Source organism: Lipotes vexillifer, unplaced genomic scaffold (assembly GCF_000442215.2).
Source record: "Lipotes vexillifer unplaced genomic scaffold, Lipotes_vexillifer_v1.1 scaffold39, whole genome shotgun sequence".
Lineage (NCBI taxonomy): Eukaryota > Metazoa > Chordata > Mammalia > Artiodactyla > Lipotidae > Lipotes > Lipotes vexillifer.
The window spans coordinates 1,911,782-1,937,752 of record NW_006787038.1 but is presented as its reverse complement, the minus strand read 5'-3'; the positions used below and the strand labels follow the sequence as shown (position 1 = coordinate 1,937,752).

Genomic DNA, 25,971 nt, shown 5'->3' with positions numbered 1-25,971 from the left:
CGGGCTCGCGCGTGCGTGAGCCTCGCGTGCACGAGCCTTGCGAGCCAACGTGCGCGCGTCCGGAGTCCGAGGCGGTTGGTGTCAGGGAGTTGTTGAGGCGCGGTACGAGGTGACTTGGGGAAAAGCACGCGACGAAAGGATGATTCCGGGAGCTCTTCTACCACTAGAAGGGCCCTGGCGACCGCTGCGGGCCAACTTTACGGGCCAGCTGCGCAGGGGCTCCGGGAGGCCCCCTGGCCTGCCTTCAGCGGGGCGCCCGAGCCTGGGCAGGCTGGGGTTTCTGGTTGCCGGCTGGGGTTTCTGGTTGCCAGCTGGGGGAGGGGATGGGGGTGGAGCTTGGGTCTGGCGGGGTAGTCGGCCTCCGCCCTGCTCCCCGAAGCTTTCTTATTAGCTCGGAACCCGGATGGAGTTGTCCCATCTGGGAGTTTGTCCCAGCAGCCCTGAAAGGACTGGGATATAATCAGGAAATCGTTGAGTTGGGTAGCAGTCGGAATACTTATTAAACGTTTACCTCTCATTTTTTGCCAGCTGCAGAGTTCATGATGTTAGAAATCGTCAGATCTGCAATTATCGCTCTGATTTTACCGGGTTTGAAAAACTAGCCCTACCACTTGCGAGAGGTACCCCCCATGCTGCGCTCAGCTGTGAAGGGAGGGGACCTTTAATTGCACTATAATCTTACTTTTTTTACCTGTCAGAAAACTTAAAATCAAGTTTAAACAGCCCCTTGCCATCATGATTATTGCCAAGGTAGTTTGAAGCCATCTGTAAAGACCAAAATACAAAATAATAGTAAGGGCCTTCAGAAAACTTATCAAAGTAATACATGAACAAGATTTAAAAATCAAATACAGAACGGCTTACAATGACAAGGAATTTTCCTGTCCTATCCTTTCCCATTCTTAGTCTGTTCCCCCTGAGATAACTACATTTAGCCAATAATAATAATAATTATTATTAATCTTAATCTTTTCTTGACATAATTTGATTTTATTTCCTCTTGTTCCTTCACCCTAGTTATTACAGTGTCTTAACACTTCATTATAAGTTTTTTCTAAAAGTCATGGTTATTGTGTAATGTATAAATGTTATGAAACTAGCTTGGACTTTTTTTTCATGAATAATTTCTAGCTAATGTTTCTTAGCGGAATTTAGGCATCTGTTTTTGGTGAAGTGATTAGCATTTTGAACATGTCTTTGCAGGTCAACTTCAAGTGTGATTATGATTTCACTTTAGGGCATATGGGATTTAGAGAGGAGCAATAAAAATTATGAAATTATGAATGCTGTTTTGGATGTTAAAATCACTGCACCAAACAAGAGCTGTGTGATCTGCCTAGAGATCAGAGCTATAATTTGTTTTGTTTTGTTTTACAATGTGGTTTAGTAAGAGATTTCATTTACCTCAAATATTTCTTTATAAAGCTTGAGAGAAATGGTTGATGCTGTGTAACTCCGAAGCTTTAAATGTGTGTGTGTGTGTTTTGTTTTGTTTTTCCTCCCATAGGCAATTATTTCCAGTCAGAAAAGGGAACCAGTGCCTGGCTTTCTCACCAGCTTTCTACCTGCCATGATCAAGTGCTTGTCAGTTGAAGTACAAGCCAGGTTGCGTTCTGGTTTGGCTATATGCTCCTTAGGCCAGTGTGTTGAGGAGCTTGCCCTCAATAGTATTGATGCCGAAGCAAAATGTGTGGCTGTCAGGGTAAACATGGAAACCTTCCAAGTTCAGGTGATAGACAATGGATTTGGGATGGGGAGTGATGATGTAGACAAGGTGGGAAATCGTTATTTCACTAGTAAATGCGACTCTGTACAGGACTTGGAGAACCCAAGGTTTTATGGTTTCCGAGGGGAGGCCTTGGCCAGTATAGCTGACATGGCCAGTGCTGTGGAAATTTCATCCAAGAAAAACAAGTCAATGAAAACTTTTGTGAAGCTGTTTCAGAATGGAAAAGTCTTGAAAGCTTGTGAAGCTGACTTGACTCGACCAAGTGCTGGGACAACAGTCACCGTATATAACCTATTTTATCAGTTACCTGTAAGGAGGAAATGCATGGATCCTAGACTGGAGTTTGAGAAGGTTAGGCAGAGGATAGAAGCTCTCTCACTCATGCACCCTTCCATTTCTTTCTCTTTGAGAAATGATGTTTCTGGTTCCATGGTTCTTCAGCTCCCTAAAACCAAAGACATATGTTCCCGATTTTGTCAAATTTATGGACTGGGTAAGTCCCAAAAGTTAAGAGAAATAGATTTTAAATATAAGGAGTTTGAGCTTAGTGGCTATATCAGCTCTGAAGCACATTATAATAAGAATATGCAGTTTTTGTTTGTGAACAAGAGGCTAGTTTTAAGGACAAAGTTGCATAAACTCATTGACTTTTTATTAAGGAAAGAAAGCATTATATGCAAGCCAAAGAACGGCTCTGCCAGTAGGCAAACGAATTCAAGTCCTCGGCATCGGTCTAACCCAGAACTCCATGGTATATATGTAATCAACATGCAGTGCCACTTCTGTGAGTATGATGTGTGCCTGGAGCCAGCAAAAACTCTGATTGAGTTTCAGAACTGGGATACTGTTTTGGTTTGTATTCAGGAAGGAGTAAAAATGTTTTTAAAGAAAGAAAAATTATTTGTGGAATTATCAAGTGAAGACCTTAAGGAATTTAGTGAAGAAAATGAGTTTAGTTTATTTAGTGCCACTCTTCAGAAGCAAGTGTCCTCTGATGAGAAGTGTGACCAGGTCAGTTTCCAAGAAGCATGTAATAATATTTTGGATTCCTGTGAAACGTTTAATTTGCAATCAAAAGCTGTGAAAAGAAAAGCTCCTGTAGAAAACATAAGCACACAGAATTCTAGGGATTCGGAAGCTATCAGAGAAAAGACAAATGATTCATTTTTGTACACTTACAAATCCGATGGGCCAGCCCATAGTAAAATGGAGTCATCTTTACAAAACGAAGATAGCGCTTGCTCCGAGTCAAGGATCTTAGAACAAGAGACAGCTGAAGCATCAGAATCAGGAGCAAATGAGAAACATAAAAAATCTTGCTTGGAACTTAACTCTTCAGAAAATCCATGTGGAGCCAGTTCAGAAATGTCTGCAAGCCCTTTTCAGACACTTTATCACTTTGCGGGGAGTGGAGAAGGTCTAGAAATACAGAAAGTAAGTACTACCGCTAATGGCACGGCTGCCAACATCCTGAAAAATAAGAGAATTCAGAATCAACCAGAGAGATTTAAAGATGCTACTGAAATGGGATGCCAAACTCTGCCTGTTGAGACAGCATTATCGGGAGCACATGGTGCTCAGAGAGAAGAGAAAAGAAAAGAAGAACCTAGTAATTGTGGAAGAATAAATGTTTTTAGTTATGGGCAAGTTAAATTATGTTCCACTGGCTTCATAACTCATGTGGTACAAAATGAGCAAACTAAATCAACTGAAACAGAACATTTATTTAAAAATTATGTTCAACCTGGTCTTGTGAGTGCCAAAGAAACATTTGGAAATAGAACATGCCATTCATTTGAGACTCCAAACACCAAAGATTTAACCACCACTTTAAGTAAAGAATTTGCTCAACTGCCCAACAAAAGATTGTGCAGAACAAATATAAGTTATGGGCTAGAGAACAAACCTATAGCAACTTATAAAAATTTTGCTGTTTTTCAGGAAAGTAGTAAAAACTCGTACACAGGTTGCTTACTACCTGACACATCCTCTTTCAGTCATGGTTCAAATGGTAATAAGAAAACAGGTAAGTTGATTTGTTCTGCCAAACCCATAGCTCATAAGAAGCTAAGCTTAAGTTCACAACTAGGATCTTTGGAGAAGTTTAAGAGGCAATATGGGAAGGTTAAAAATCCTCTGAATACAGAAGTGGAGGAAAATATCACTTTAGAAATCACTCCCAATCTCAGTCCTCAGGTTGAACCTGACATTCTGTGGAAAGACAAAAACCACTTAGACAGCTCTGGTATTTGTAAAATCACTACTATGAAACATGATGATTCAAATAGTAGTTGTCAACCAGTAAGTCACATGTTTTATTCAGAAAAGTTACCATTCTCCAAGGAAGACAGTTGTTTGGAAGAAGAGATGCCTTGCTTAAGAGAAAGCCCTATAACTCTACAGGAGTTATCTCATTTTAACAGAAAGTCATTGGATATTGAGAAGTCACCTGAATCACTAGCCTCTAAATTATCCAGATTGAAAGGCTCCGAAAGAGAGACTCAAACAATGGAGATGACGAGTCATTTTAATGAACTTTCACAATCAGATTCCAGTAGGAAAGACAGTGACTTGTCCAGTGGGTTAACCCTAGATTCTTGTAAGTTATTTAAAAATGAGCATAAGAAAACAGAAAGTGGCAAGATCCCAATGTCGGACTCTGTCACACAGGGTAATCCCTTCGATAAAGACAGTGAAACATATTCTAACAACAATACAACAGAGAACCCTGTGATGTCAGAAACTCCTTTAGTACTGCCCTGTGATCATTCTACAGTTATCGGTAAGGATTCAGATGTTCTTATAGCTTCAGAACAACAGATTGGAAGTCCTGACTCTCCAAGTAGAATGTTAGTGAGTCACGGAGAAGATTCTGCAGCTGGCCAAAATGGAACTTGTTGTCGGAGTGAGGAATCTATAGCAAGAACTTGTTCTGAAAATGAAGAGTCCAACACATGTTCTTTGGATTGGCAGCAGCATTTTGATGTAGCCCTGGGAAGAATGGTTTACATCAACAAGCTAACAGGACTTAGCACATTCACTGCTCCTACTGAGGACGTTCGGGCTGCTTGTACTAAAGACCTGACAACTATGGCTGTGGATGTTCTACTTGAGAATGGTAAGTATATGGTGTTCACTGGCATGAATGCTTTGGAAGGTGGGAATAATGGCTGAGAAGTAAGATAATCATGTTCAAAGAGATTATCTCAGCAGATAGAATATTTTGAAGCTTAGTTATAAAATGTATGTGAAAATTCTCCAGGTCTATAATTATTTAAACAAAAATACAGTGAAAGAATGATACAGAATGGAAGTGTATGTATATGTGTCTATGGGTGTAGGTATGTGCAAGAGGGTGAGACAGTTTTTAATGAAAATGGTGCTATTGATAGTTGAGAACATCTACAGTGTTTCCCTACCCCACTTTCCCCTCTCTCCCAAACACAAAACTCTCTAAGAAATTTGTCTTTAAAGGCACCTGCAATGCCAGCGTGGTATTTTTCTGGAAGTTACTCTCTGCAGCTCCCAGGTAAAGGGCAAGAATGATCCTGTAATCATCCTAGGTTTCCCAGGAAAATCTATGGCTCAGTACAGTAGTATATTTATAAACTTTTTTTTTTTAAAGAAAAAAACTTGACCATAAATTTTGGGGAATATAGTTTAAGTATGTATTTTTATAATCATACTTTTCAAATGTACTTTATTATAATACATATGCTAATAATCTTGATCTGTATAAGCGGCTGTTATTCAGAAAGACAATAATGTGGCTTTCAGATCAGACCACAAGGCCACATTGGAGCCTAGGCTAGGACTCTGAGTTCCCAGGTCTCAGTCAGCATTAAAAGTGACATTGTTTTGGCAGGGTGTTGAGAGCCAGATGTTGGGAGATGGTAAAACTGATTTCCATCTGGCAGTAATCTTGGTTTTGCATCAGGATGATAAACATTAAATGTTCATCTGTATTAAAAGTCTTGAATGTTGCAAAAGAATGTAAAGAGTATGAAGGTAATTGCAAATTAACTTATAATTTCTCCCTAGGATAAGTATCTCTAACAGGAGGCTCTGATTTATTTAAGGTTAAATAAGGCTTTTATTTTTCAATGGTTTCCAGTTTTTTTCCTTGTGAAAAAGATAATCACTGTAGTAACTTTCAAAGTATTAAATAGAAGAAAACCCTTTTCTTCAGTACTGCTCCTGAGACTAGCAGACGGCTCGTAAAGACACACGTGTTTTTCAACATATGTAGTTTTGTGTCCTGATTTATAGTGAATGCTTATCAGAGGTGAATTTAAGGCACTGGCACCTCATCTTCCTGAAACGCAACTGCTTCTGATATGGTGACAAAAAATAACTGGATCACATTAAACTGAGATGGTGGTTGCTAAAACAAAGGGGGGCAATCTTGGCTGCCATGCTCAACCTAAACATCTGCTCCTGTTAAACAAATCTAGATGTGTAAAACACTTCAACCTGCTCAACGCCTGCGTTAGCAAGTCTTGTGGTGAACTTTTGAGAGTCATGTTAAGTCAGAGATTCATAATGAAAAATTAAGTAGTTAGGGTCTAGAAACTGGTTCGAAGAAAAGATGGCTTCTGAGCACCCTCCATTCACAGGGAGGGTTACCTTTCTGGAAATGGCTGGTGTGTAGCAGAACAGTAGGACTTGTTGAACCACCCATAAAACATCACATAAGATGAACTGTTAAGAGGTAAATTTAATTGGACAGAAGAGAGGATCTATAAAGGTAATTTTAAGGAATAGTGTCAAGTCTCCAAGCCCTGGTAGTTTTTTTTCTTTAAAATGTCTTTAACGCTGTCCTTTCTGTTAATAGTGACACAACCTTATTTCACCTCACACTTTACTTTTATCATTCTGAATTTACCTCTCTCCAGTTTTTGTCCAACAGATTTATCTTTTTGAAATAATAGTTTCATCATGTTTTGCCCCTGTTCAAAACTGTCAAATTCAGCATTGTTCCTAAAACTCAAATCTTATCATCCTTCAGAGAGGAGGGTAGAATTTGGGCCAGATCTTACTGGACTTTGGAATTTAAGTTGAGAACCTTTCATTCATTCATCTATTCATTTATTCACTCATTTGCTGGTCATTCACACTGTGTTTGGAGCTGCCACATTGCAGATTAACAGGCTTTGCTTTCAAGAGTCCACAGTCTATTAGGGAGGACAGCCATCTAAACAATTATAATATGATGAGATAAACGTTAGACACATACTGGGCACACACACATATAGAGAGACACATATATTGGGAATAAGAGGCATGTAAATTGGGGATCTATTCTTCCTCATTCCGTCTGATATAGATGGCTAATAGGACTAAGCATTAATGCAGATTCCTAAATTAGCAGAATAATTTCATTAAAGAACTTCTGACTCAATCTGTTGTTTAGTAGTCTGCCTTATGTCTTAATTCAGTTTGTGCAGAAAGAGATTTTATGTAACTTAATTTTTTAATAGTTTATTTTTTGAGTTCAAATGTCTAGATTTTTCTTTTTTATATTTAGGATCTCAGTACAGGTGTCATCCTTTTAGAAGCGACCTTGTTCTTCCTTTCCTTCCTAGAGCCCGGGAAGAGAGGACTGTGATGAGACAGAATAACAGAGGTAGGGGCATTAACAGAGATTGCCAGAACACCTAGTACATACTGTGCCACCTAGCTTAAAGAAAACAAAGCAGGGTTGTGTTATTGAGCTTGATCAGTGCCAGCTGTGCCTTCCTGGAACCAGGAATTCCCCACGGTCCTATTTAACAGCAGAACTAAGTAATTCAGTGCATGCATTTAGATCAGAAATTACTTTTCCAGACGAGGTCAATACTGTGTGATCATGCAGTCTGTGGTGTCTTGTGATTGAGAAAATGCTTCTTATTTGTAAAGATTGGAGCTGAGTCCATATTGCATTAGTTTTATGTAAGCAAAATTCTTATCTGCAAAAAAAGCTACAGATATTTATCATTTTTCTTTTCTTCATTTCTAAAAATAGATAAGGTATATTTTTACCTAAAAGAAGTGAGGCTACTAATTTGAACTGGTTTTTCTTCTGGACTTGTATTCTGAAATATCTGGTGAAAATAGTTTGGAGAAAAAGCTATAGTGCCAGAAGACACAGTCATCAAGTTTAGTTTAAAAAGTAACAGATCAAAACAATTTAGAGATACAGCAAACACTGCACATTTGCAGTATGTGGGAACAATGTGTCTGATCTTTGGTCTTGAGGCTGCACCACACCAAGCATGAGACACCATTCACCATTCACCCACTTCCCTCAGGCTCTTGATGCCAACTTTACTTGTCCCCTTTTGCTGTAGCTACTGGGGACAGTGCTGTTGGTCCCGAATCGCTTCAGTCTTTGTTCTCAGAATGGGACAACCCAGTATTTGCCCGTTATCCAGAGGTAGGTCTGCAGCAATTTTTCTTTGCTTGTTATTTAAAATTTTCAATTTCATTTAAATTGGGTATGGGCACGAATGACTATATTCATTTGTAATTATGAATGGCAAGTGAGCATGTTTCCAAATAATTTATTTGGAAATTAATATTTACTGTAGAGAGGAGGAATCAGAATTCATAGCAGTTTGGAAGCTCGGACATTTTGGATTATACATGTGTAACCACTTTGTGAATAGTGAATGTGTTTACCACTCTCAGAAACCCTGACTTGCAGCTTTGGCAAAGTATTTAGGGTGGTGGTAATAAAAACTGTTATCATTAGATAAAGCAGTGAATCTTCTGCTAGAGGAACAGTTCACCACTGGACCTGAGTATGCATCCTCTCCTCAGTGGGTTATCACACAATGCGCTTTGTGTGTTGTAATACAGGTGTACAGTATATGAGCATTTGTTACTGATTCATCAGTTAAGATGTCTTTAAGGACTTGCTCATGAAGTGCAGGCAAATTGTTATTCTGAAAGTATTGGTGTTTGTCAGTAATTCTGTGTATAAACAAAAATTATTATTTAAGAGTAATAATACATAAAGCCTTTTGAATTTTTATAAGTTCCCTGAATTCAACCCACCTCTAATAGGTTCTGTGAAAATGAATGTTTGTAAAGCACTTTGAGATCTTTGGTAAAACAGTTCTGCAGACATAAAAGATTACAGTGTAAATGACGTTTGATCTGGGTCTTTCTAGGTTGCTGTTGACGTTAGCAGCGGCCAGGCTGAGAGCCTAGCAGTTAAAATTCACAACATCTTGTATCCTTATCGTTTCACCAAAGAAATGATTCACTCGATGCAGGTAAAAGATTGACTATAAAATCTCATTAAAATATGTATGTATGTATATATATATATATATATATATATTATAAGACCTAAGCTAGACTAACTCTTGTGAAATTGGATTTATTTGATGATATAGACCATCCTGGTCAAGGCACATGTGTTCTTTTTAATCTTACTGAAACTTTTATCATCAGAAGAAAAAGTGAAGGATTAATTATAATTACAAAGAAAAAAGTGTCCTTTGTAGTGTGAGCAGGTTTGGAGGGATGAATTATGGATTCAGGCTCACAGTTTCAAGGATTATATATTGACTTTCTATATTGACAATAATTTGTAAATCAGCTAAGTAATGTAGAGACATTGTCCTTAACTGTGCAACAATGCCCCTTTTTAAATGACCCTCTATTGTATGAGGCTACAAATGATATGGCTTAGGAGACCCCAGATTGAGGAGTTCCATTAACAGAATGGACCCCTTCTCTCATCTGCTTTTCTAGTTTGCCCTCTCTCTACACCACTCAGGCTGTCTTCATCTCCTTATTTTCAGTATGGAAACAAATTAGGAGGTTAGACCGATCTAGGTAGAGCAGAGCCACCAAGGTCTGAAGCCACCGGTGGCTTTTAACTTACTGCTTCAATGGACTAGCTCCTACAAGATGGGTTTATTGCTTTTGCATACATTTTCCAAATTTTTTTCAGACCTATTTGTTAGCAATCTCTGGTCATATTAATAAATCTCTGGTCATATCACCTGTTAATAAGAGTCATTCTGTTGGGAACATTTCAAGTCTACTCTGAAGTTTTATTAGCATAACCCTCTTAGATGCCTCAGTCTGTTTCCTTGTAGTCTCTCCTTTTGTCTTCTGATCACTCTACTTGCCTATTCTTTTTTCCTTCCTAATGACTCCCTCAGGTTCATCAGCACCTGTCCTCAGTCTTAGATATGAATAATGCAAACAACTTTAAATTAAGTACAGTTTTGTCTCTCTCTATGCAGATAAGCCTTTGTTAATCTTTATTTAGTATTGTACCACTTATTTGAATGTATGGCAGGTTCTCCAGCAAGTGGATAACAAGTTTATTGCCTGTGTAATGAGCACTAAGACTGAAGAGAATGGTGAGGCAGGTAAGAATGAGGTTTAGCCTCAGTAACCAGCTGGTCTTCTTCTTTTTTTTTAATTAATTTATTTATTTGGTTGGTTTTTTTATTTTTGGCTGCATTGGGTCTTTGTTGCTGTGCACAGGCTTTCTCTAGTTGTGGTGAGCAGGGGCTGCTCTTCGTTGTGGTGCATGGGCTTCTCATTGTGGTGGCTTCTCTTGTAGTGGAGCATGGGCTCTAGGCATGCAGGCTTCAGGAGTTGTGGCACATGGGCTCAATAGTTGTGGCTTGCGGTCTCTCGAGCGCAGGCTCAGTAGTTGTGGTGCATGGGCTTAGTTGCTCCACGGCATGTGGGATCTTCCCAGGCCAGGGCTCGAACCCATGTTCCTTGCATTGGCAGGCAGATTCTTAACCACTGCACCATGAAGGAAGCCCCAGCTGGTCTTCTGACAGCCTCCTTTTAAGGTTATTTTTTTTATATACGACACAGTTTCAATGATTTGGACAGATTAGGAAAAACCAATCTAAATTAATATTATGAAACAATAGTTTTAAAGTACATTTAGTTTTATATACATAGACATGTATATACATGTTAAACTATTAAGAGTGGTTACCTTGGGAGTGCGAATGGGAATGGGCAGAGGGGAAATTTCATCTTTGACTCTTTAAAATATTTTATAGTCTTTGACTTTTTAATGTTTTAATGTGTTCCCTTTATAATAATAGGAAGTTTATATGATGAACTCTGATAGATTTATCAAGAGTTACATATAATCTCTTGGTGACCTGCTTTAATAAAACAACAAGAATTTGTAAATAATAACATTAACTCATTCAACAAATATTGATTGAGTGCCTATTGCATGCCAGGAACTGTGCTAGGGATACAATGGTGGGAGAAAATATTCATGCAAGAGAAACAGATAGTTACACAGACAATTAAAATTTTAACACTAGTGTTATGGAGGAGAGAAACAAGATGCTGTAAGAATCTGTATTGGGAGATTTGATTTAGTAGGGAGGTCAGGGAAGGTTTTGTGGGTAAAGTGAGATCTGAAGTATAAGTTAACTAGGTAAGGAAAGGAGGGAGGAGTATTCTGGGCAGAGGGAATAGTATGCAATTTGTGCTTTCCTCTCCTTCAGTGATAAGAAGCAGGGCAAGCCCTTCCTTGTGTGAGAGCAGGAGACAGGCTAGACAAGTAGGTTGCAGCCAGATCTTAAAGACCAATTACAAGCTTTGTCTTCCTCCCAACACCAATTGGAAACAATTGAAGGCTTTTTGTTTTCTTTTTTATTGTTTGTTTTCGCAGCGGCACATGTCACATCACATTTGCATTTTGAAAATACTGCTCTGGCTGCAGTGTGGAGCCTGGAGCGTGTGTGGAGATGGAGTCCCAGTAACTGCAGAGAGACTGTTAGGAGGATGTTGCAATATCTAAGAAATGATGGTTAGCTGGGATCAGGGTGACCTAGAGAGAAAGATATTTAGGAGATAAAGTCAGCAGGACTTGGTGATGGATTGGATATGGGGAAGGTATATCAAAGATGACTCCTGGTTTTCTGACCTAAGTAACTGAGTGGATGACGTTGCAGGATGAGGTTGGAGAAGAAGCAGGCAAGAAGGGTGAAAATCATGAGTTCAGTCTGAAATCCCTTTGAAATGTTCAAGAATGTGTCAGGAATATTACAGGTCTAGGATGCGAGAAGCATTCTGACATGGAGATCTAAATCTGAGCTGTCAGCATAAAGCCGGTCACTGAAGTCATGTGTATAAATTTTATCACCTAGAAGAAGAGTGAAGAGTGAGGAGGGGAAGAGAGATTCTGAATCTAGAGTAATTCCGCCATTTAATAGCTGGGTAGAAAAGGGTGAACCAGCAAGAGAGATTATGAAACAACAGAAATAGGAAGAAAACAAGCAAAGGTTGTGTTGCAAAGCCAAGACTTTGTACTAAGTGCTGCCGAGAGGTTAAGATGAGGACCAAAAATATCTGTTAGATTTCCAGACAGTGGAGGTCAGGGACTTCAGATGAGAGCTGTTTCAGAGAAGACATAGGACAGGAGAGACTCCAAAATCTGTGACATGGAAGAGGGACTAAGGAGAGTGAGGGTGCGAGAAGGCTTTTTTTTTTTTTTTTTTTTTTTAACTGGGAGACTCTCGAGCCATTTACAAGGAATGCTTGATCCTGTCAGGTTCTGGAAAAGGCCTGAGTGGCTGAGTCCTGAGCACCACTGGAGGAGTTGGCTCCCGATGGGTAGACCTGCAGGCGAGAGCTTCTAAAGTTTGAAAGCAGTTCATTCTCTTTGTACTTCAAAATATTCTTTTTTATCTTGTTTACAGTATAAATTTATTTAGTAAATGTCATCACAGATCAAAGGTAAAGTAACCAAAAGTTTTGTCGTAATCATCATAAATATAGAATTCGTGAAGGTCAAATTCTAGTAGTCTTACTACTTCTAGAAAGTGAATAGATTGTTTTCTAAAGTTTTGATTACCTGGAATTCTTTGTTGTTTAATACCAAAATCTCTACTAATGGCACCTGAGATGGGTGTAGCCACAAAATCTCCAGATATTTAAATTTCTCTTGAGATTCTGGATTGTTACTGTATTGGTTAGCTGCCATCAAGGAGTACTTTTATATAAAGAATTTTTCTAAATCAAAATGTAAGTATTTTTATTGTTGCTCACAAATACCAAAAGCAACCTATTCCTATAATTGAGTTACTTTTATTTTAATATTTGCACATATTTTTAATGGATAAATATACTATTGTTTTGCATTATTGTGAAATTAATGCCATATAATGGCATTTTTTATTGCATGTTTCCACCTATAATAAAATACAGTTGTTCAGTTATGATCCTCTAAAGAATAAGGATTCATTCATTTATTCTGTAAATATTTATTGAGTGCCTGTTATGTGCCTGGTGCTATTATACATGCCAGGAATATAACAGACAAAAATCCTTGCCTTGATGAAGCTTGTATTCTGTTATTTTGGAATATCAAAAATACAGCTCTGACATGAGTAAATTACCTTCATATATTCTGCTTCATTCAAGGAATGGAAAATGTCATGAACATTGTGTAGACTATAAATCATTTCTCCAGAATCAGGTGCAGGATTGATTTCGTAGGGTCCTTGACTCTTGGTAATTCACATTGGCTCAGGTTCTGAGTTTGAGGTTACTCCCTCATAATTATTTATTCCATTGTTCTGCCCAATACAGGATGTTCAGTATTCATCACGACCAGCTGCAACTCCTCCTATCCTCAAAGGAGTTTAAAATTCAACATTTTGGGGCCTGTTCTGTGGTTGAACATGCTGTCAGAAAAATCATAATCTTTTTATTTTTCAAGTCAGTAGCTCTTACGCCATGAATTTGATGGTGTCATACAAACAATTTTTTTAATCTTTAGTAGAAATAGGAAAAACAGGCATTATCTAGTTTGATCAAATTCAAGAGGAGAACTTTTATTTCAATATAATCAGTAACAATAAACCTCAACCCTTTGGCCAAAAGCAATAAAATTACAAGCTAAAAAGTTGTACTAATGTAATAGAGAATCAGTCCTGTCAATGAGAAAGGGATTTATTTCCCTGTAGGTTTGGCTTTGGGGTCAGGACATTCTGCTTCTCTCTTGCACCTGACAGTGTAAAGCCTTGCTACTCAAAATCAAGGTCTGTAAATAACATCATCTGGGAGTTTGTTAGACTTGCACAATCTTGTATCCCACCCCTAACCTACTGTATCAGAATCTGCATCTTAATAAGATCCCCAGGTGATTTATCTGCTGTTCAAAGTTTGCAAAGCCTGAGTCTAAAGCAAGGCAAACTGTGGCCTGGGGGCCGGATCCAGCCATAACATGTTTTTGTACAGCCAGGGAGATAAGAATGGTTTTTACTTTTTTTTTTAATTGACGTGTAGTTAATTTACCGTGTTACATTAGTTTCAGGTATACTACATTTTTAAATAGTAAAAAAAGAGCAAAGGAAGAGTTATATTTTTTGACACATTAAAATTATATGAAAATTAATATTTCAGTGTCTGTAAAAAGTTTATTGGAACACAGCTACAATATTCACATGTCTATGGCGGCTTTGGTTCAGAATGAATATTTGAGTAGTTGTGACAGAAACCCTGTGTCCCAAAAGCCTAAAATATTTACTGTCTGGCATTTCACAGAAAATTATTGCTGACCTCTGATCTAAAGTGTAGTAGAATGCTTCATGGGTTCTAGGGCAGCTTGCGAATCAAGGTCAGCTGATTATAAAATGTGTGGTTTAATGATCCTTCATTGTATCAAATTTGAATTAATAAAGCAAAATCAGTATTTAAACATTAAGAATGTAGGGCTTTCACCATGTTTTAGAAATGAAATACTAATGAACTAAGGAGTTTTTCATCAGGGATACATTTGTTGTAGTTTTTCCCATAACTTTAACTTTTTAGGAAATAAAAGATACAGTTGTTACTGCTCAGTTTGTATGCTTCTCTTATGCTCATGTTGTTAAATAGTTTGAATTAAGCTTTTTCTCCCTCAACACAACATGATCATTTTAATCTTGACCTGAGAATTTGAAACCCGGTGGTGCTTGCTGGTCTTCTAGGTGGAAACCTGCTAGTCTTGGTGGACCAGCATGCTGCCCATGAGCGCATCCGACTGGAGCAGCTGACCATTGGTAAGGATCTGCTGAGGACTAGGAAAGATTCGAGACTCCCCAGCAGAGTTAATGAACCTGAAAGAGTTTTTCTAACTATGACTGTTGTGAAAAAAGATGAATTGTACGTTTTAAAACATGAAGCTGAAAAAGTGTATATATATATATATATATATATATATATATATAAAGAAAAAATGAAGCTGAAGCCTGCAGGTGTGGCTTCTTTTATAATTGAAAGAAGGTAGTAGTTCACTTTACTAATTCAAACATGTGGGTCTTAACCCATGGTCAAAGGCATATTTGCTGTATCCTTATCATCAACCCTAAAGATTAGGCTACTTTATTACAACTTGCAGCACAAAGATATGCCCCTCCACATGCCCATGTGATCTTGGTTTACCTTCACAGTTCATCAGGCAGAGACTACCAGGCAGCTCAGAAGGCCCAATATATTGTTTTTATTTTAAAATTTAATTTGTTTTTGAATAGGTAGTATAATCCAATAGGCTCAAGTCTGAAAGGTACAAAAGGGAATAAAATAAGGTCTCTTTTCTACCCTCGCCCTTCATCCAACCTAGTTTCTCTCCTCAGAGGCAACCTGTATCACTAATTTGTTATGGATTCTTCCAAAGTCAATATGTGCTTTTTAATCTTTGCTACCCATTTTTCTCATATGAGGCAGTCTGTTCCCCAAGGTGTAAAATACCAGGAAAATCTTTACTCCTGTGGTCAAGTAATAAAAAACCCAAATGTTGTAGAGTTAGTTGAGGACCTAGGGAGGTATTTCATGGACTAGAATGGCAGTGATGTTACTTCCATGTTCACTTTTCCTTATAAAATGAAGACCTAAGAGTTGGGAAAGATACAATAAAAAGTATTAGAAAAACTTTCTTGCTCTAGGCCCTGGACCATTTGAGAATAGTACTGACTGATTCTCTTCAGAGCCTGGGAAATCCTTCTGGAAGAATGAGGGAGCCTTCTTGAGCCACTGGGTTGTGAAGTAAACCCCTTTTATCTCCCCAGTAATCTATATTAGTCAGCCTCTGTTACTGAAACCACATTTGTTGACCATCTACAGGAACATCGCATTGTTCATTTGAATGTAAGATTAAGTCTTATATTTCTTATTTAAGAAAATACTGCTAAAATGAATAAACAAACTAGATATTTACTAGTTTGACTTTAATAATAGAAATTCAAAGCCTAAAACTGAACATTGAACATGCTGCTAAGCATTATAATAATTCCATGACTGTGTCTTCATTTTTATCTGAATCTGGAAGACTTCACTTCCTGCTCTTAACCCATTCATCTTTCTCTCAATAGGTTCCTATGAGAAGCAACAGCCACAAGGCTCTGGTCGAAAAAAATTACTGTCTTCCACTATAAGTCCTCCACTAGAGATAAAAGTGACAGAGGAACAAAGGAGACTCTTATCGTTAGTACCACCATGAGGTTGTGATGTTGCTAATGTACATTCTCTGGCCAGGGTATAAGCATAACTATTGTTCCTTATCTCATTTGAGGCACTGAGACCAAGAGAGGTTACATGACTTGTTCAAGGTCATAACAAGTTTTAAGTGGTGGAGCAGGCACTCAGATGCAGGTCGTCTGACTCCAAATGCTGTTCTTTCCACTATATCACAGCTATTGAGTATAGGATAGAGTTTCCCTGATAATTTTTTCCAGCAGTTGGCTTAGAGTACTCTTACCATTTCTTGGAACGGTCAATATTTATGCTGTGCTGTTTCTAAAAGTGAAGTTACTGCAGTAATTGCTTCCATTCTGCTTTGTCTTGGTACATTCTAGATTCTTAGCTTTTGTTACCATAATCATACTGGGAAGAAAGTAAAACACCAGGCCACAAGGAGGGGGCAAATCATATAATGAGTCACAAGATAGGACATTTTCTTACTTCGGGGTGGCACAAATTATTGGAAATAAGAAAGAGGTAATTGTCTCTAAGTTTATTTAAAGTTTGGGAATATGCCACTGCCAATAAATCTTTTTCCCTGGGGTATAATTTATATTAGAGGCAGATCCATTTATTTACATCCCGTTAATTAGGACTTCTCAGTTCCTCCCACTGTTAATTATCTCCCTGCTTTTCATGCTGATTCAAAACGTTCTTAACCCTTTTATTTGTGCCAAACTTCTTTAAGTGCCAGCAAGGAGAAGTTAGCAATTCCTCAGTGAAGAATAAAAAATTTAGGAACAAGATATAGAAACAAATTGACATAGAAACAAATTGATTCTCTCAACGGAAAAGAGGAAAAAAACCGGTTACTGTAATTCAAAAAGGAAATTTGATAATAAAATCTAAATAAACAACCATGAGTGTGAGAAAAATATTGTAAGTTTTAAAGCTTTTGGCAGCTTTTGAGAAACTATCAAGCATTTGGAACTGATACTGAAATGTGAATGAAGTAATTCTTTTACATTTGAGGTTCTCTCTTTAGGTGTTACCACAAAAATCTGGAAGATCTGGGCCTTGAAATTATATTTCCAGACACTAGTGATTCTCTGGTCCTTGTAGGAAAAGTACCACTCTGTTTTGTGGAAAGAGAAGCCAGTGAACTTCGAAGAGGGAGATCTACTGTGACCAAGAGCATTGTGGAGGTAAGACACAGCTGCAAAAGCTGAGAAAACTGCTGAGTGCTAATAACCTCCTACTTGGTTCAGAAATTCTCTATATTCATCTTTTATTCAACAAGCATTTATGAAATAACCTGCTGTGTGCCAGGTGCCAGAGATTCAAAGATGAATTAGCTCAAGGTGAGGGAGAAGGACATTTAAATAATTATACTATAATGAAATTTGGCCAGCAGAGGTATGTTCAAAAGTGCTATGGAAATACAGAATATTTACTGTGCCCAGGAGGGTGGAGGTCAAGGAAACTATCACAGAAAAGCATTTGTTTTTTTGTTTGTTTGTTTCAGGAAAAGTCTTGTAGAACAGTAGGAGCCTGCCAAGTACAGAAGAGGGGATAAGGTCATTCTAGACAGAATAACAGATATCAGAGACCTGAAGCAGATCCCGTGCTTAGGGAACTACCAGTACACATGGCTCGAATTAAGATACACACAAGGTAGTGGTGGGCCTAGATGAGGCTAGATAGGTTGTCAAGGCCAACTCATAAAGGGATTTACCATATTCAGCTGAATAGTTTGCATTTCATCCTGTAGGCAGCCAATGAAGAAGAGCAAAATGCACTTTAGCACAACTGCATTTTAAGTACTTTACTGACGTGTTTCGTTTTTTTAAAACAATTTATTTTGTATTTGTTGTCTTTCCTTTCCTCCTTTCCTGGTTTCTATTAGAGTTTTCTTTATTTCTCTTTTTTTCCCCTCTACTGGTTTAGAAGGGGAATTTTAGCTTGCATATGTAACACAGTTTAAAGGTAATTTGTTCTTCTGCTCTCTTCATAAACCGTACACAAACCTTACCACCCTTTCTCTTGTACCACTTTTCTCCCATCTTCCATTTTGTTGCCTGTTTTAATTCCACCTTGTCTTTAATCCCCCTGGTAGACCTTAATTTTATAGTAAATGTTTATTTAGCTTAACCAAAATGTTTTCCATTCTTTGTTCACTATTGCTTCTTGCATCCTATTTATTCTTTGTGTTCAGTTTTCTCTTCACTGAAGTAAATCTCTTAAAAGTTCTTTTGTTAAGAGTCCAGGAATAAAATATCTTTGAAAACATCTTTATTCCACCTTCACATTTGCATGATTGTCTAGCTAAAAATAGAATTCCATATTCTTATTTATTCCTCAAGCATTGCAAAAATATTCTGTTACTTCTGACATTCTATTTTTGCTACTGAAGTCCATTGTCAATTTTATTATCATTACTTTGTAGGTAACCTGATTTTGTCTCTGGTTGCTTTTAAGATTTCTCTGTCTTTGGTGTTCTGACATTTCCCTATGATATATCTTTGTGTGGATTTATTTTGATTTCCTTCTTGAGATTCATCTTACATATTCAATTTGGAAAATATAGTTATTAGCACTTCAAACATTGCTTCTTCCCCCCTTCTCTCTCTTGCCTCCGAGAAATGCTATCAGATGTCTACTGGACCTTATCATTCTATTCTCCATGTCTTTTGCCTTCTCTTTCATATTTCCCATGGTTTTATCTCTCTGTGATGTATTCTGGGAAATTTCCTCATTTATCTTCCAGTAAACTAAGTTCACTCTTCATCTACTGTTTAATTAGGTGTTTAACTTGTCCACTGGGTTGTTTATTTCAATGACTATTATTTTTTTCCAGAAGTTTTATTTGGCTCTTTCTCAGATCTATCTGTTCTTTTTTTCATGGTGTCCTTTTTTATTCATTGTGGTTTCTTAACTCCTTCTTTAGTTCTTTCTGTTTGGAGCACAGGAAAATCCACATCAACTCAGTCTGTCATTTCTTCCAGAAATCTGAATTACTTTAGTAATATTTAAAAATAAAAAGTAAAAGATAGATTTAGTGGAAAAAGTGTGGGATACATGGATATAGGAAAGATTTGAGGTAGAGAGCAGTTGAGAGGCTAGTGCAATGGTGCAAGTAAGACAGTATGAAGATTTGACTAAGTCAGTAGCAATGGGAATGGAGAGGAGGGACATATTTGAAAGGTAGAATCAAGAGGACCTGGTGAGCAAGAGAATATAAAAGAGATAAAGGAGAAAAGATAAGTAATGATTCTGAGGGTTCTCACTCAGATGACTAGAGGGATGGTGCCGTTGACAGAAAAAGGAAACAGGAGGAGAAGTACACCTGGCTAGGGAGTTAGATTATGAGCCTTAGTTTAGGCACATTGAATGCGCCTTCAAATGGAGATGTCCAGTGGATGGACAGACTTTGAGATCTAGCACTTGGGAAAGAAGTCAGGGCTGTAGTATCTATTTGGGGGTTAACAGTATACAGTTGGCCCTTGAACAACATGGGTTTGAACTGTGCGGGTCCACTTATACTCGAATTTTTTTCAAAAAATAACACACTACACTACTACAGGATCTGCGGTTGGTTGAATTCCCAGATGTGGAACCGCGTCTACGGAGGGCTGACTGTAAGGTTATACAAGGATTTTCTACCGCACAGAGGGCTGGTGCCCCTAACTCCTGTGTTGTTCAAGGGTCAACTGTATATATTTTGATAATATCAGAATCTGGAGAAGGGTCTAACAGACGTGCAATTGTTCAGGGAGAATATGAAGAAAAAAAGAGAGCCAAGCATGGAGGCTGTGGAACACCAGCATTCAGGGTGTATATGTTTTGGCAAAGGTCCAGAAAGCTACTGCTGAAAAGAAGAGACTGTAAAGGATGATTGAAAATATTTGGTCAGAGAAGGAGGAGGAAAACCAGGGAAAAGTAATATTGCCACAGCCAAGGGAAGTTTTAAGCAAGAAGGGAATGGTCAACAGTGGCCGGAGAGTAAAGTCTGAGGAGTTGGATTTGGCTGTCAGGGGACACTGCCTGCCTTGTGGAATCTGTTCCTAGGGGTGGGCAGGGGGCAGGGAGAAAGGGGAGCTAAGGAACCCTCTCTTTCCAGGACTTCGGCTACATACCAAAGAGATGGGGGCGACAGCTAAAGGTTAAGGGTGTCAGGAAGTGTGGGGCAGGACACAGGTGGAGGAAAGGTTTTTGTTTCACTTCAGACAGGAGAGACTCGAGCATGTTTGTAGTCTAAGTGTGAGAAGACATTTGAGAGGAAGAGGCAGCTAACATGCCAGCTTTGGGATCATCTTGACTTTACCCTTCCCAGAATTGCCCTTTGATCAGACCACCTCTGCTTGGCTTTCAGCAGCGCTCTTTTCTCCCAACAGAGCTTATTTTCTCCAAGGCTTCTCCTCCAAATTGTCTTAAATCCAAGAGATAGGATCTGTTAGAATCTTTTATAGTAATTCAATCCTTAAGTATTTAACGAGAAAATTATAATGAAAACTTTTCCTAAAGTGACTTCAAAGAGTACTGGCAAGAAGTTTACCTCAAACTGAAACAAGGCTTATGGTTTCAGCAAGTCTTGATTATGTTAAGTCAGGCTGATCAGGAGAGATTTTGTTGATTCTGAAAGAAGCTGGAACAGTTCTGGTATCTTGAAAAAGCGGCAGTTACTTGGATCTAGCAGTTGAAAGATCACTAAGACATCTTTCTGTAAAGTTCTATCCTCTAGCCTAATGAATGAGCCTTTTAAATATTAAATTACCTAGCATTAATGTTCAATTTGAAATATGAAATGAATAGAGAATAAGATCCATTTCCCCTTCTCCATGCTTACAGACTGATGTTTTACAAGTCCCAGATATATAAGCACAAGAGAGAATAGCAAAGAAGTTAGGTTTGATCTGTATCCACACTAAACTTTGTTAGTGGGTCAGGTATTATGAGACATCTTTCTATTTAGGTTTGTTTGGGAAAATATGTGGCTTTTAAAAAATACATAGTATCTACCAACTAGCTCTTGGTAACTGTGCTCATTTATAAGTATGGTGGACTAGTCTGTAAATGTGGCGGGAAGAGAATTTTCTTTTTTTTTTGTGAAGTTTTAAACTTTTAAATTCTTTTTATTTTTATGTTTTTAATTGGAGTATACCTGCTTTACAATGTTGTATTCTGCTGTACAATGAAATGAATCAGCTATATGTATACCTATATCCCCTCCCTCTTGGACCTCCCTCCCACCCCCCTCCCCCATCTAGGTCATCACAGAGCACCAAGCTGAGCTTCCTGTGCTCTATAGCATGTTCCCACTAGCTAGCTATTTTACGCATGGTAGTGTATATATGTCAATCCTAATCCCCCAATTTGTCCCACCCTCCCCTTCCCACCCGCCGTGTCCATATGTCCGTTCTCTACATCTGTGTCTCGATTCCTGCCCTGCAGATAGATTCATCTGTACCATTTTTTTTCTAGATTCCACATATAAGTGTTAATATACAATATTTGTTTTTCTCTTTCTGGATTACTTCACTCTATGACAGACTTTAGGTCCATCCACATCTCTACAAATGACCCAATTTCGTTGCTTTCTATGGCTGAGTAATATTCCATTGTATATATATACCACATCTTCCTTATCCATTCATCTATTGTTGGACATTTCGGTTGTTTCCATGTCCTGGCTACGGTAAATTAGTGCTGCAGTGAACTTCGGGGTACATGTGTCTTTTTTTGTTTTAAACATCTTCATTGGAGTATAATAGCTTTACAATGTTGTGTTAGTTTCTGCTGAATAACAAAGTGAATCAGCTATATGTATACATATATCCCCGTATCTCCTCCCTCTTGAGCCTCCCTCCCACCCTCCCTATCCCACCCTGCCCATTTTGAATTATGCTTCTCAGGGTATATGCCCAGCAATGGGATTGCTGGGTCACATGGTGATTCTATTTTTAGTTTTTTAAGGAACCTCCATACTGTTCTCTATAGTGGCTGTATCAATTTACATTCTCACCAGCAGTGCAAGAGGGTTTCCTTTTCTCCACACCCTCTCCAGAATTTATTGTTTGTAGATTTTTTGATGATGGCCATTCTGACTGGTGTGAAGTAATACCTTATTGTAGTTTCTGTTTGTTTGTTTGCAGTACGTGGGCCTTTCACTGTTGTGGCCTCTCCCGTTGCGGAGCACAGGCTCCGGATGCGCAGGCTCAGCGGCCATGGCTCACGGGCCCAGCCGCTCTGCGGCATATGGGATCTTCCCAGACCGGGGCTCGAACCCGTGTCCCCTTCATCGGCAGGCGGACTCTTAACCACTGCGCCACCGGGGAAGCCCTCATTGTAGTTTTTAAAATTTACTTTTATTTATTAATTTTTGGCTGCGTTGGGTCTTTGTTGCTGCATGCAGGCCTTCTCTAATTGCAGCGAGCAGGGGATACTCTTCATTGCAGTGCGCAGGCTTCTCATTGCAGTGGCTTCTCTAGTTGTGGAGCACGGGCTCTAGGCATGCAGGCTTCAGTAGTTGTGGCTTGTGGGCTCTAGAGTGCAGGCTCAGTAGTTGTAGCACATGGGCTTAGTTGCTCCACGGCATGTGGGATCTTCCCGGACCAGGGCTCCAACCCGTGTCCCTTGCATTGGCAGGTGGATTCTTAACCACTGCGCCACTGGGGAAGTCCCTCACTGTAGTTTTGATTTGCATTTCTCTAATGATTAGTGATGTTGAGCAGCTTTTCATGTGCCTCTTGGCCATCTGTATGTCTTCTTTGGTGACATGTCTATTTAGGTCTTCTGCCCATTTTTTGATTGGGTTGTTTGTTTTTTTGATATTGAGTTCCATGAGCTGTCTGTATATTTTGGAGATTAATCCTTTGTGTGTTGCTTCGTTTGCAAGTATTTTCTCCCATTCTGAGGGTTGTCTTTTCATCTTGTTTATGGTTTCCTTTGCTGTACAAAAGCTTTTAAGTTTAATTAGGTCTCATTTGTTTATTTTTGTTTTTATTTTCATTACTCTAGGAGGTGGGTCAAAAGAGATCTTGCTGTGGTTTATGTCAAAGAGTGTTTTTCCTAAGTTTTCGGGAAGAGAACTTTCTGAGTCTGGTTTAAAAAGAAGTCTGTCATGTTGTAATCTTAGGAAGCTAATTTTTTTTTTTTGCCGCACCGCTTGGCTTGTGGGATATTAGTTCCCCAACCAGGGATTGAACCCAGGTCCCAGCAGTGAAAGCTCTGAGTCCTAACCACTGGACCACGAGGGTATTCCCAGGAAGCTAATTTATACATAGCCATTTCTAGGAGTAAAGAAATCCTGTGTTTTCTTATAAAGAAATTATTAAATATGCCATATCTCAAAACAGTTTTTAACCTCCAGAGGGTAAACAGATTAGTAGCACGAAATAGTGTCTGCTTTAAATTTCTTTAGTCCTTTTGTAAATATTAACATCTGCAGGGATGTTACTATTGAAAAGGCTACCCTAGGGACAGAGATATGCAAAGGAGGAGAAATTTCTCAACAAAATGCCTCAGAGAGTAAGCTTTTTGACCTGGAGGGAATTGTCACACAAAAAAATGCCTGTGGGAACTAAGTGACTACTTATTTTTATGATATTTAAACAAGTGTTATACTGAGTGCATAGTTGTATTGACGATTGTTGTGTATTTATTCTGTTTATGTGCAGTATTAAACATGTTCTAGCTAAGATTATAAATGCAAACAGAGAGCCTCATAGTGAGAAACATCCCTGATATTCAGTTGAGTCATTAGGCTACCAGTTATATAACCTCATGAGTTGATGAACTATCTCTGGAGAAAGCTTCAGTAGCTAAATACATTCTCCATTCAGTAAGAGTTCTTTCAGTTGTCTTGGTATTTCATATTCAAAGTGCCTTACAACAAATAAATTATTTGCATCTAGGTGCTATATTGCTGGAATTCTTTTCTTCAAGAGGCATATTTTAAAGAAGAAAATTGAATATTTTGTAAATTATCAAAGGGCTATTATAACATAGCCATCGATTAATGCCTGTTTTCCTTTTTCTCCTCGTAGGAATTTATTCAAGAACAATTGGAGGTAAGCTTTTCTCTTATTTTGGGGTTTCACACAGAGACACCGCACACAGAAAGCTCCATTGTCCCATTTGCTTTTCCATTAACAAAGGATGTGTTTATGCATTAGCTACTCCAGACCACAGGAGGCATCCAAGGGACTTTGCCACTGACTGTCCAGAAGGTGTTGGCATCCCAAGCCTGCCATGGTAAGACTCTCGACACACTAGCTATTGAGTGCCTTTGCATGCTGCGCGCTGGCAGGGTTCAGCATTTATGAAAGAAGTAGAAGACACGATTATCACCTGCCTCTTGGAGGGTTCAGTTTAGATCAGGAAACAGTACACTAAAAATGAACCCTAAAAAATTACTTTTACAAAGCAAAATACCGCCATATATATTGGACCATAATGCAGACTGACTTATATGAGTGGAGCAATAACTGCATTTTTGAGTCAAGTTTTGAATGAGCTGAGGGACATGGATTCAGAGGAAGGGAGAGTTTACTACAGGGGAGGAAATAGCCTGTGCAGAGATCCAAAGGCAGAAACAAATTAGTTATATGAGGAGCAGCAAAGAATATCAGGAAATTAAGCTGGTGAGGAAGCATAGAAACCTAGAAGGTCACAGCAAAACCCTTAGACTTTATACAGAGGGCAAGAATCATTGAGGGTTCTTGAGAAGCGCAATATGATAAAATATAGAAAATGGTATTGGAGGAACTTACTTTAGGGATCATGACAGCCACAGAATCCCCTGCAACTATCATTTGACCATGGTGGGGTGTCCACTCCAGACACCCTCCCTCCATTTGATCTCTCCCCATCAACCTGCTCCTCTCTTCACTTCCTGTCTTTTCTGGCTTTGTAACCTCAGTCCCTCATTAGTTTGTCTCCTGTAAATATCACAAACTCCTTCCCCCCTTTATCCTATCTTTACTCCTCATATTACTCCATCCCCAATTTCATCATCTCTGCCTTCAAAGTGTATCTTAAATGTCTCCGATGTGATTGGTTTCTACTGCCACCTCCCTAGTTCTTGCCACTGTTGAGTCCTCTGACTTAGTCTCCCCACATCTATTCTAGCTCCCCTTCAAGCCATTCTTCCCTCAACACCCAGAGGAATCTTTTTGAAACATTCCTCTGAGCATGTCATTCTTCTACCAAAAACCTGACAATGACTACCCACTGCTCTTAGGATGAACATTTTATTCTTTACCATGGCCTGCAGGGGTCTTCATGGTCCAGCCTCTGCCTGCCTCTCCAGTTTCTTCTCACATCCCTCTCTACCTCGCCCTTCACATTCCAGTCTGCTTCCTTGGTCTTGGTCTTGTGCGCTAAATTCTGTGCTTGCCTTTCTCCTCTGTCTGAAATGCCCTTCTGCTCATTCTTCAATTAGCCATGTTTTTCTTAACCTAAGATCTCAGATTAAATATCATTTTGTCAGGAAAGCCTTCCCTGAGCCTCCTAAACTGGGTTTGGTCTTCCGGTTATATATTCTTCGATATTCTATATTTTATAGTACTTATAATTTAAACTATTGTGTAACTGTTTAATGTTTGTCTCACCTATTAGATTGTAAGCATCATGGGGGTGCAGGGCATCCATCTCATTCACTGCCTGGCATACCTCCAACACAGAGTATATACTTAATAAATATTTGTTGACTGAGTGAATTAATGTATGCATAAAGGCAGTTTCTGACAATATGAGAGTTTAGAGTAAGAAGATTATGCTAGAAATGGAAAAAAGCAGCAAATAAAATGGAC

General features: G+C 38.7%; 1 protein-coding gene across 1 annotated transcript in view; it reads left to right on the top strand.

Annotated features, from left to right (window-relative positions):
• Positions 1–1,570: 1,570 nt before the first annotated feature.
• MLH3 (mutL homolog 3) overlaps positions 1,571–25,971 on the top strand; it is a 26,004-nt gene continuing 1,603 nt past the window's right edge. Inside the window, exons 1-10 of the mRNA XM_007459745.1 lie at positions 1,571–4,847; positions 7,257–7,355; positions 8,059–8,144; positions 8,884–8,988; positions 10,029–10,101; positions 14,692–14,763; positions 16,072–16,183; positions 17,205–17,364; positions 24,205–24,228; positions 24,334–24,412. Of these exons, the coding sequence (XP_007459807.1) occupies positions 1,571–4,847; positions 7,257–7,355; positions 8,059–8,144; positions 8,884–8,988; positions 10,029–10,101; positions 14,692–14,763; positions 16,072–16,183; positions 17,205–17,364; positions 24,205–24,228; positions 24,334–24,412 (4,087 nt within the window). The remainder of the gene's footprint in view (positions 4,848–7,256; positions 7,356–8,058; positions 8,145–8,883; positions 8,989–10,028; positions 10,102–14,691; positions 14,764–16,071; positions 16,184–17,204; positions 17,365–24,204; positions 24,229–24,333; positions 24,413–25,971) is intronic.